The sequence below is a fragment of the Phascolarctos cinereus genome, unplaced genomic scaffold, assembly GCF_003287225.1.
Source record: "Phascolarctos cinereus isolate Bilbo 61053 unplaced genomic scaffold, phaCin_HiC Scaffold_3;HRSCAF=262, whole genome shotgun sequence".
NCBI classification, from domain to species: domain Eukaryota; kingdom Metazoa; phylum Chordata; class Mammalia; order Diprotodontia; family Phascolarctidae; genus Phascolarctos; species Phascolarctos cinereus.
This window is the reverse complement of record NW_027555736.1, coordinates 195,177,027-195,189,139: the sequence shown is the minus strand read 5'-3', so window position 1 is coordinate 195,189,139 and position 12,113 is coordinate 195,177,027. Positions and strand designations below refer to the sequence as shown.

Genomic DNA, 12,113 nt, shown 5'->3' with positions numbered 1-12,113 from the left:
ACAATATTCAAGGGTACATAAAGAGGGAAAGGGGAACAGGGGAAGGAATGAGTGATACACCAGGGTCAAATCAAAGGCTAACAATAAAGGGAAGGTGATCTCTGTGGTCTCAGAAAGAGAACTACAAGGGGGAGTGGGTAAGGAAAAGCAGGGAAAGATGAAAAGGGATGGAGAGGAAGGAGGCTTTACATTGGAGGTGGTAGGGAGTTCCACTGATGAATGATCTATGGGTGAAGAGAGATAGTCATAGAGGTGAGGACCTTACACTGGATGAGGGCTGAAGGATTTGGTGCTTGAAAACTTGTCCTGGGAAGGGAAGATTTGGAACCTGCAAGCAACTGGCACCTAGGGAAGGGGGAGAACATTGGCATAAAGAGGAGATGTCCAGGTAGATGTGTGAAAAAAACATCAACAAGAGAAGATATAGATCATTGGTGGGCTGCATAATAAGGACATAGTTGGGAAAGAACCCCACCATGAGCCAGTGTCTTCTCTGGAACCTGCAATGAATAATTGGCATTGTTTTGGAAGTGAGGCACAATGGAAAAGGGGAATCCACGAAGGAAGCCCCATAAGCCCTATAAGCCCTAAGTGGCAGAAAGCATCCAGAGGGGAGAGGCTAAATAGATAACCTTCTTGGAAGCTTTGAAGAAGATAGAGAAAAAAGAGATTCGAACCCAGAGAAGCTCACTTTGATAATGGTCAGACTTTCTCCTAGAGGGCCATGCTATGCTTTCCTCTGGATAATTCTTCCCTTCAGGGACAGTATTTCCAGCCTGGTGTTTCCAGTCCTGATTTGTATTATCCCAGAGGGATTGAGGGGGGACCTCGGGTCTTGCTGAGCCTCAGAGCACCCCCCCACACACATACACACCCTGTCTTTTGCCTTAATCATGGCTCTTGGGAACTGCTAAGCTGGGATCTGGAATCATTTTGGTCTTGAGTGAATTGCTGTGCTGCACTGGGGAGACTTTGATGCAAAAAACAAAACCAATTGGAATAATCCTTATTAAAATTCTATGTTGAAATCACACAAAAATGAAGTAATGTGTGATGAATACATAAAAGGCTAGAAAGAACTATACGAACTGATTCAGTTTGAAGTAAGCAGAGCCAAGAAAAGAATATATACATTACCCACAAGTGTTCTACTTTCTTAATAAAAAAAATTCTAGTATTCATCTGACTATAACCTTATATCATTTGATCTCTCCCTAATTTTCATCCTTCTAAACCTATACCCACATTAAGACCTCTAATTCCTCTACTCCTCAGTACCTTCTCAAGCCTTTACCCCTGCTCTGACTTCACTTTGCTCCCTTCTCAATTTTAACCTTATTGTTGACCATTTCACCTCTACACCATCATCTACTCGTTAAATGACAACTCTGGATGACGCCCACTGCCTCCTTAGCTTCAGTTAATAGTACTTTTGAATGGAGCTGGAGGAATTCACATAACTATACTGGCCCAATACACTATAAATTCATGTTAAACAACTTTTTCTGTTTCTCTGAACTTCCATATCTCTTTCATCTGACCCCTTTCCACTTACAGAGTCAGTTTTTATCTGATAGTTTCTTCCCTCTGCAGTCCATCATCCATACAGCTATCAAATGCAGACTGCCCATGGCATTCCTCTACTCAATAAATTCCACTAGCTCCTTATTGCCTCTTAAGATCAAATGTCAGTTTTATTTACCTTTTTAAAATATTAATAAGCTTTTCTGTTTATATCACCATAGTATCCCATGTATCCCCCCCATCCCTGAGAATCATCCTATTATCACATAGAGAAAAAAAGTCAGCATAATTGACTGATACATTGAAAAAGTCCAAAAACATGTGCAGTGTGTAACATACAGACCACCCACTTCCACAGAGGGATAGGTTGGAGGTGTAATCTCACATGTCTTCATTTGATCCTCACTTGATCTTTTTAGTTTTGTTACATTTACATTTTACTGGTGTGTCATTCTATTTACATTGTTGTTGTTACTGTGTATATTGTGACCATCCTAAATCAGTAGCTGAAGTAAAGTGAGTCAGCAACGGGATTTAAAGAGATGGCAGACCTGAGATGATATATTAGGGAGTTTGATAGAACTTCAACAGGGATATTGAAGTCCCCTAATATAATGGCAGAAGTTGGGAGATGAAGATAGTGAACTAGGTGCTGAACTCCTTGAGAAAGGAAGGTGAATGATCTGGCAATCAATGCCAACAAGGCATCATGATTTGAATTGGTTGGACAATTGTATTACAATGAACTTCAAAACAGAAGTTGCTGAGTGATGGTGGCAAAGGGATAGTTTGAAAGTGAGAATTGGGGAGCACAAAGTATTTGAAGTCCTTTTCCAGGACCAATGTGTGCCCGTGGGGGTGGGGTGCAAAGGGGGATGGGGAATGAATGAAGGTAGAGGCCGTGCTAGAAAGGATTGCCAGGGATCTTGCATATATTGTGGGGAGATCCAGGTCTCAATGAGAACAAGAAGATGGAAGGAGAAGGAATGTGAAAGACCATTACAAAATAATCTTCCTATTTATAGGTCTGCTCATTTCCTTCTCTAATAAAAAGCTTTTCTGGCTCCTGATTTCATATATGATAAAATAGGTTTAGCCTGTTCAGCCATTCTTCAGTTGATGGGTACCCCTTTAGATTCCATTTTTTTGCCAACAAAAAAAGAACTACTTATATTTTTGTACATATGGGTCCTTTTCCTATTTGTTTGATCTCTTAAGGGTACAAGCCTAGTAGTGGTATTGCTGAATCAAACAAAGGGCATGGACAATTCAGTAACTTTGGGGGCACAGTTTCAAATTGCTTTTCAGAAAGGCTGGATTTCTTTACAGTTACACCAAAAGTGCATAAATGTGTGTGTTTTCCTGTGGCCCTTCTAGCCTTAGTCATTTTTCCTTTTTGTCACTTTTGTAAGCCTGATGAATGTTTGGTAGATATTCAGAGTTGCTTTTAATATTAAAGTCTCTAAATATTAATGATTTGGAGCATTTTTTCATGTAGTTTTTCATAGCTTGTATTTCTTCTTCGGAAAACTTATTCATATCCTTTGGCTATTTATTGATTGTGGATTCACTTGTAGTCATATTGGAATCAGTTCTATATATATATTTTTTATTGAAGAATCTTGCTGCAAAGATTTTCCCCACTTACCGACTTCTTTTCTAATTTTAGCTGCATTGATTTTGTTTGTGCACACAAAAAAATTTTTAACTTTTATGTAATCAGAATTGTCCATTTTACCTCTGTGGTCTCTGTATTACTTCTTTGATCATTAACTATTCCCCTATAATTTGTGTATAATTTACATCTAAATCATGTAAACATTTGGAGTTTATCTTGTTATACAGATATTGTGACATATTGGTCTATACTTAGTTTCTGGCAGACTGCTTTCCAGTTTTCCCAGAAGTTATTTTCTGCATTATAAGTTATTATTCTAGTAGCTGGGTTTATCAAATACTAGGCTACTGTGTCTGTTTCTGCATATTATGTCCATAGTCTATTCCACTGATCAACCTACTTCTTAACCAATACCAAATAATTTTGATGATTACTGCTTTGTAGTGTAGTTTGAGATCTGGTGCTGCTAGGCCCCCTGCCTTCCCACTTTTAAAAATTGTTCCCTTTGAAATCCTTAATCTTTTGTTCCTTCAAATGAATTTTTTTCTAACTCTAAAAAGTAATCACAGAATAGTTTGGCATGGGAGTGAATAAATTAATTTAGATAGTGTTTCCATTTTTATTATATTAGATAAACTTTCTCATGAGCAATCAATATTTCTCCAATTATTTAAATGTCTGATATTAGTGTAGAGTGTTGTGCATTTGTGTTCATGTAGTACTTTGTGTCTTGGCAGGTAGACTCTCAAGTATGTATACAATATACAGTTATTTTAAATAGAATTTTTCTAACTCTTCCTCCTGGGTTTTGTTGGTAATAGAAACATTTATTTATGTGGGTTTAAATCTTGTAATTTTGCTGATGTTGTTTCAATTAATTTTTTAGTTGACTATCTAGAGTTCTCTAAGCATACCATCCTATTATATGCAAAAGGCAGTGATAATAAGGTGGTATGCATAAAGAACTCTGCTTTGCTAATGTTTATTTCTGCATTTTTTCTCATTTTATTGCTATAGCTACCATTTCTCGTGCTGTGTTAAATAGTAGCAGTTATATGGGCATTATTACCCTTGACCTTATTGTAAAGGCCTCTAGTTTAAGCTCATTTCATATAATGCTAGTTCTTTGTTTTAGATAGATATTAATTATATTAAAGAAGATTGAAGAGTATTTCATTTTTATGCTTTCTGGTTTTTATTTTTTAAAGGAATGGCTGTGGTATTTTGTCAGGCTTTTTCTGCATCTCTTGATATACTCATATTTTTGTTGTTCTTGTTATTAACATAGTCAGTTATGTCTATAGTGTTCCTAATATGTATTGCTGATATAAATCTAGCCTGGTCATAATGTATAATCTTTGTGATGTTATTGTAGTCTCCTTACTAATATTTTATTTTAAAATTTTGGTATCATTATTCATGAGGGATATTATTGGTCTATAGATTTCTTTCTCTGACTCTTTCTGGTTTAGGTATCAAGACCATATTCATATCATGGAAGAAATTTATTAGCAGTTTTTATAGTAGAATAAATTGTTCTTTAAATGTTTGATAGAATTTGCTTATAAAGCAGTCTGGTACTGGGTTTTTTTTTTCTTGGGGAGTCCATTTTATGACATGTTTGAATTTCTTTTGCTGAGATCAAGTTAAGTTCTCCATTACCTGTATTAAAATGGGTATTTTTTGGGTAAATATTCACACATTTCATTTAGAAGTTCAGTTTTATTGGCATAAAATTGGACAAAATAATTTTGTTTCTAATAATTTTCATTATTTTGTGTTTGTTATGAATTCACTTTTTTCATTTGTAATACTGATAATTTGTTATTTCTCCTTTTTTAACCAATAATTATATATTTTTTAATTTTTCAAAAAATTTTCTTGTTAATTCAGTAAAGTTTTTTTTGCTTTAAATTTGAGTAACATTGGTTTTTCAGAATTTTTTAAAATTAGCATTTAGTGCCTTAAGGTTTGCAAAGTACATTACAAATACTATGTTGTTTTATTCTCACAACAGGTGCAATTATTATTCCCACTTTAGGGATGAAATTAAAGGCAGACCAGTTAAATGACTTGGCCAGGGTCATACAGCCAGTAAATGAGGCTGGAGGGTCTTCTCAACCAGATCTTCTGACTCCCAAGTTCAGTGCTCTATCTATTATACTAGCTACTCCTCAGCAATTTTAATTTTTTTTTAATGTTGGTTTTCTAGGTTTTTAAAGTTGGACACCCAATTCATTGATCTCTTCATTCTTTTGTTGATAAAAGTGTTTGGAGGTGGAAAATTTCCCCTAAGAGACCGTTTTGGCTACTTCCAAAAATCATATATCCATCTACATATATCTATATCTATATCTATATCTATATATATCTATATAGATATAGATATAGATATATATATATCTACAACTATATATATAGTCTCATCGTTGTCATTATCTTTAATGAAATTACCGATTTTTCCATGACTTATTCTTTGACTTGCCAATTCTTAAGGATTACTTTATATTTTTATTGATATCTTTTGCTTGTTATAGTACCAGAATTTTTCACACTATCCCTCTCCCTCCCTGCTCTGATAGCCATCCATTATAGCAAATAGTTATTTAAAGAACAAAAAAAAAAGGAAAAAAGGGGGAAAAAATTAGTAAAACCAATCAATACATATAAGAAGTAAGAAATAGCATGCCACACTTATGTATGTCCCACCTCTGAAAAGGAGTGCAGTGAGAAGGTCTCACGTATTTCTTCTTTGTGGCCTTGCCTGTTCCCCGTAGTTTCTTGCAACACTTATTTTTGAATGTTTGTGGTTCTTTTCATTTACATTGTAATCTTTGTGTATAACATTTTTCTTGGCTCTGCTTATTTCATTTCACATCAGAGTATAAATGATTCGGTGTTTCTTTGTATTTATGCTATTTGTAATTTCTTATAGCACAGTAATCTTCCATTACATTCATGTATTCCAGTTAGTCTAGCCACTCCCTAATCAATGGGTATCAGCTTTTTTAGATAGTTTGGTGTGGGTGGCTCAGTGGATAGAGTGATATACTTGGCGTCAAAAAGATGTTTAAATTCAGCCTCTGACACTGAAACATATGACTCTGGGCAAGTCAGTTAACCTCTCTGAGCCTCAGTTTTCTCATCTGTAAAATGAGTATAATAGTTTATATTTTTTATATATATAATAATATAACATAATATATGTTATATTTAATAACTACCTCACAGAGTTCTTGTGAAAAATCAAATGAGATAATATACATAAAGCACTTTGAAAACAGGCTTTATAAATGGTAGTTATTATTATATCAGGACTTCTTATCAGTGACTCCTATGGGTATATGCCTAGCAGTAGAATATCTAGGTCAAAAGTATAGACATTTTAGTCACTATATTTGCATAATTCCAATTTGCTTTCTAAATTGGTTGTGCATCTCCAACACCCATGCACTCACTAGTGTACCACATTCTATTGACTTGTCTATATATATATATATTGGATACCAAATCCTTACCTCAGAAATTTGATAAAAAGAGATTTACTTTCCTACTGACTGCTTCTCCTCACCTGCACTGCCTTTGTTGGTACAGATAGCTGTTAACTTAATATAAAAAGTTACCTATTTTATCTTTTTTTTAATTGCCTTTATTCATTATGGTTTGCCTGTCTTTATGCCTTTAATTTTTCTCTCTCTCTAGTCTTATTGTTACTGCTAGCATTTTGAGAAATATATCAGTCAAGAATGAGAGTGGGCATTCTTGCTTTATTTCCATATTTAATAGTAAAGATTTTGATGTATCCCCATTGCATATATTTGCTTTTGATTTAAAATTGGTACTTTTTATGATGTTTCATTCTATATATATCCTTGTTTTTGGTGTATGTTTCTTGTAAGCAACAGATTGTGTTGTTTTATATTCTTTCTCATCTGTCCTTTACCGTGTGTGTGTGTGTGTGTGTGTGTGTGTGTGTGTGTGTGTGTGTGTAGCATAATCAGCTTTTAGTTCTGTTTTTCATTTCTCTGTTTCTCATTATCTTCTTTTTTGTGTGCTTGTTCTGGGTTTCCTTGTTGCCTTTCGAGTTTTAAAAAATGACTATTCAGTCTGTTAATCCTCTGCTTTTCTATTTTGTTAATATGTTTTTAGGGATGTAATTTTTTCACAAGTGAAATATTTTAGAATCCCAGAAATTCTGGTATATTGTTTCATCAATATCATTTTCTTTCACATAATTATTTTTCTATGATTTGTTATTTATCTACTCATAATTTTGTATTTTATTGCTAAATCCATTTGGGTCTGTGTCTTTTGTTTGTGCTTCCTAAACCAATTACTGTTCTTATTATGTAATGTTTTGTAGAGGATGTGCTTACTATTTCTGCCTTTTTTACATTTATTTGTTTTATCTTTATGTCATAGTATGGTAAATTTTTGTAAAATTTCCACATGCTGTTAAGAAATACACACTCTCTTTAGTAGTCCCATTTAGTAGACACCATAAGTGTAGTTTCTCCAACACTTTTTTCAATTCTATATTTTCTCTTTTGTTTATCTTTGTCAGATCTGTCCAAAACTGGGAGGACATTAAAGTCTCCTGCTGTCATGTATTACTGTCTATGTCTTCCTGTAATTTAATTTTTCCTTTATAAATTTAGATGCTAAAGCATTTGGAGCATATAAATTCAATATGAATATTGGTTTATTTCTACATTTTCTTTCAACATAAGTTCCTTGATTATCTCTTTTTATGTTGTAATTTTTTTTCAATATGATAGCAGGATTGAAATTCCTACTTTTTTTGGATTTACCTAATAGTACATTTTGTGCTAGTCCCTCATTTTCATTCTATATATATCCTTGTTTTTGGTGTATGTTTCTTGTAAGCAACAGATTGTGTTGTTTTATATTCTTTCTCATCTGTCACTTTCATATTATTGTATTCTTTAATCCATTCAGATTTATAGTTTTGCAAATTACATTTACATTTTCCTCCATTGTTTTTTCTGAATTAAATTTTTGTTGTTATACCTTTTCCTCTATAAAGAAAATATTTTGTTTCCATTTATTTTTGCTTAATCTATTTTAAGGCAACTCTATTCCACACTTTCTTCCCCTCTCCCCCAAGCATTTTTTCTCTCCCTCCTGTTTGTGATTCCTTTCCATAGTTTTGTAGTTTTACTTAGTTCTTTTTCTTTCTTCCTTTTATTTAATAATCTATTTCTTCCACTCTTTTTTGTTTTTCAATTAATTAAAATATTTGTCTTCAACTTCTTTTGGTTTTTTAAATTTCATCTTCTGTGCCTTTTTTTAAAAAGGATTTCTCCCCTCCCCCCGCCCTTGTTATCTTCATTAGTTTTCTTCATTTTCTCTTCTAGACTTTTTTTTTTATGGAATTAAAGTTTCTAAGGTACCTATTTTGAGTTTTCTTCTAAACAGCATCTATGTTATTGCTTTATAGATCTTGCATTCTCCCATTTTTTTTCTGTCATGCCTCAATTTTAAAAGTGTCAATTCCTGCAAGTGCTAGTGCCATTTACCATTGACTAGGATACATCACACAATTCCCTTTACTCCCACCACACTACTCTTTTGTGTACTGTCCCATTCTGCAGTGTTTGGAAACATAATCTACAGTGTTTCACATCCATTCTTCCATCATACCTGTTTAAATTCTGGTATTCTTCTTGTGGACTTTTAGAAAGAAATCTAATGCTGCTGCTCCTCCTCCTATACCACCTTTTCCTGTTATTGCTGTTGTTAACCTCGTAAGAGTCTTCCTGTTTCTAAGCTGTTAGGGGTGGTAGTGGAGTTCCATTTTTTTTCCTGGGGCAATTTATTTCTTTACTTGAACTTTCCTTGGTTTCTGTATTTGTTTTATCTTTCTTGTGTTTCTTTTGTATAGGGTTTTGCAAAGGAAATTATTTGCTCCTGTCCTTTTTTTCCTAACATTTCAAGTGCCTTTCTTGTTGAAGTTCAATTTTTTTCATTGATTATTAGGCTCAAATTTGCAGAGTATTGATTTGCATCTTGAGTTCCTTTGCTCTGTGGGCCATTATTCCACTCCCTTCTGCAGTTTATGTTGGGAGAGAAATAGTGTTATATTATTCAAATTGCCATTATTTGAAAGCCTTTCTCTTGCATGCAGAGTTTGTTGTCATTGGAATTGTTAAATTTAACCACTGTATATCTTAAAGTTTGCTGCATTGGTTTTTATTGTTGTTGTTGTGGTGGTGGTTTGTTGCTTTTTTTGTCCTGCAAGTGATCTGTGGATTCTTTCAATTGGTACTTTGTTTTCTATGTTTAGAAGGTGTTTTTTTTTTCTCGTATTATTTCTTGCATAATGGTGTTAAAGTTTTTGACTTGTCGTGTTCTTCTGGCAGAACTGTGATCCTTAAGTTGTCTTATGTATCCTGTCTTCAGGATCAATGTTTGTTTGTATGCAGATCATATTTTCTTTCAGCATCATTGCTTTTTTTCTTCTCATAGGTTGTATTTTGTTTTTGTGTATTTGTATTCCTAATAATTTGTCCTAAGCCTTTTCATCTCTCCTCAAGCTTCCTATTACATTCCCTCTTCCCACCCCTACCATTTCAGTTGAGAACCTCACTTCATACTTCACAGAAAAAATGGAGGCTATTTGAAAAGAGCTCCCTCTTTTTCCCTCCATATCTCATGTCACTTAAATATCTTCCTCATCTCCTCCTTTGCCATCTCTCATGAAGTGCTTTTCTTGCAAAGTTACATAGAAAGCAATCCTGATCCCATCCTTTCCTCTGTTCTCCAGAAAATTTGCCCTTCTCTCATCTATATTATTCCCCTCTTTAATTTCTCCTTATCCACTGGCTTCTTCCCTGCTGCTTATAAACAGGTTCATTTCTCTTCCATCCTTAAAAACCTTCTTGATCTCTAGTAAATGCTGTAGGCTATTGTCCTTTTTCTTCCCTCCCCTTTCTCTATTAGCCTCTTTGAGAAAGCTGCCTACAACTGAAGCTTCTATTTTCTCTCTTCTCCCTCAGTTTTTAACTCTGTATAGTATGGCTTTTGATCTCTTCATTGGATTGAAACTAATCTCTTCAGAGTCACCATTGACCTCTTAACTGCCAAATCTATGTGGTTTTGTTTCAGCTTGACATTATTCTCTCAATTCTTTGACTGCTCTTTCTCAGTCTCCTTTGCTGGATTTAAATCCAGGTCATTCCCATTAACCTTGGTTAACCCCCAAAGCTCTGTCCTGTGCCATTTTCTCCCTTTCTCCTTCCCAGCTTCCATAGGTTCAGTTATCTTCTGTGCAAATGATTCTTAGGTCTTTATGTCCATCCCTAAACCCTTCTGAACTCTAGCCTTATATCACCAAAAGCTTTTTTGAACATCTCAAACTGGATCTCCTGTGGTATCTCAAACTCATGTTTAAAACAGAACTTGTCCTTTTTCTACCTAAATCTTACCCTCTTCTAAATTTTCCTGTTATTGTAGAGGGCACTACTATCCTCCCAGTTACCGGGCTCCCAGTCTTAGTGTCATCTTCATTTCCTTGCTAGTAGTCATTCGACATTTCCTCTCTCTTGCCAAGTTTATTTCCATGGAACAAAATATCATTCATATATGTTCTCTTCTTTTCATTCACCACAGCCACTATTCTGGTACAGGCCCTTATCACCTCACACCTGGGCTACTGAAATAGCCTTATGGTTTGTCTCCCTGCCTTAACTAATTAGCATTTTTTAAGCAAAAGTGAAAAGTGTGGAATGCAAATCCAAACCTCAATTTACCAAAAGCCAGTCCTAACTTGCTTGTTATTTTCTCCATATTCTAGTCAATCCAATTAGCAATCTAAAATATGTGTATTTGGGATGAGGGAAAAAATATGGAATGCTTAAGTAGAAAACCTAGATTAGAACTAGTCCTGCTACTAATTACCTCTTTGACCTTGGGTAAGTTATTTAAATAATAAGGCCCTCATTTTTCCATATATTAAATGAAGTTGAAATAGATGCTCTCTATATCCATTTCACCTTTAAAATTATATGTCTTTAAGCCATCCTAAAAGGAATGTTTCAATTTTTGTGGCTGGAAATAATTAAATGGTTTTCTTAGTTGTAACTACCCTGCAGACTCATATATAAATAAATCTTAAGCAGACTAAATAAGTTGGTTCAAAGTTTTTGATAATTTTTTCTTTTGTAAGGTGGTATCGTTGATCAATTACTTGCAATTTTTCCTAGGGCTCGATTTCAAAGGAATACATTAGCATGAATGAAAATAATCTTTGTCAGCTTCAGAACTTTGGTGAGTAAACATTGTAATTTAATGACTTATTTTATCCTCACTCTAAGTACATGTTAGTTGTTAACATTTTCAAAAGGTTAAATTAACCTTTTTTAAACCAGCATTCTTGTTTATACTCTATTTCACCAGCATCTTAGATTCCTGACTATAAAATTAGGAGTTTAGAATAGATGGTCTCTTTTAAGTTCTAAAAATTCTGTTTTGTAGTTCTAAAAGACCTCTTTTTGAAGTATCTTGATATTTCTAATAGTTTTGAATGACCTGAGTGAATTGAAAAACCTGGTTATTTCAAACTCTCTGTAAATGGGCAAGTTTCAACATGGAATGTAAGTAAACATTATAACAAAATTTCACTTGCAACAATTAGGATGTAATATTGAATTCAATTAGAATTAGAATTTTACTTTTGATACCTACCTTAAGATCTTGTTCTGTGCTTTTGTATCTGTACGTACATTATATTTTATAATGTATAGTATTAGATTTAATGGGATTGGGTCACCTAAATGTTTTTCTTTTCCATCTGTTCTTTATAAAATGTTAGGGTAGGGACATTTCATTCACTGTTGTTTTCCCAACTGTCCTCCATGGAGATGGAAAGGAATAGAAGGGACCCTGAAGTATACTGTTTATTGGTAATTAGTCCAGGCATATTTACATCTTTTACAACTAGCTTAGTAAG

General features: G+C 34.0%; 1 protein-coding gene across 1 annotated transcript in view; it reads left to right on the top strand.

Annotated features, from left to right (window-relative positions):
• Positions 1-12,113, top strand: part of G2E3 (G2/M-phase specific E3 ubiquitin protein ligase) — a 64,562-nt gene that overhangs the window by 9,553 nt on the left and 42,896 nt on the right. Inside the window, exon 2 of the mRNA XM_021004257.2 lies at positions 11,368-11,431. Coding sequence (XP_020859916.1) covers positions 11,395-11,431 — 37 coding nt within the window. The 5' untranslated portion in view covers positions 11,368-11,394. The remainder of the gene's footprint in view (positions 1-11,367; positions 11,432-12,113) is intronic.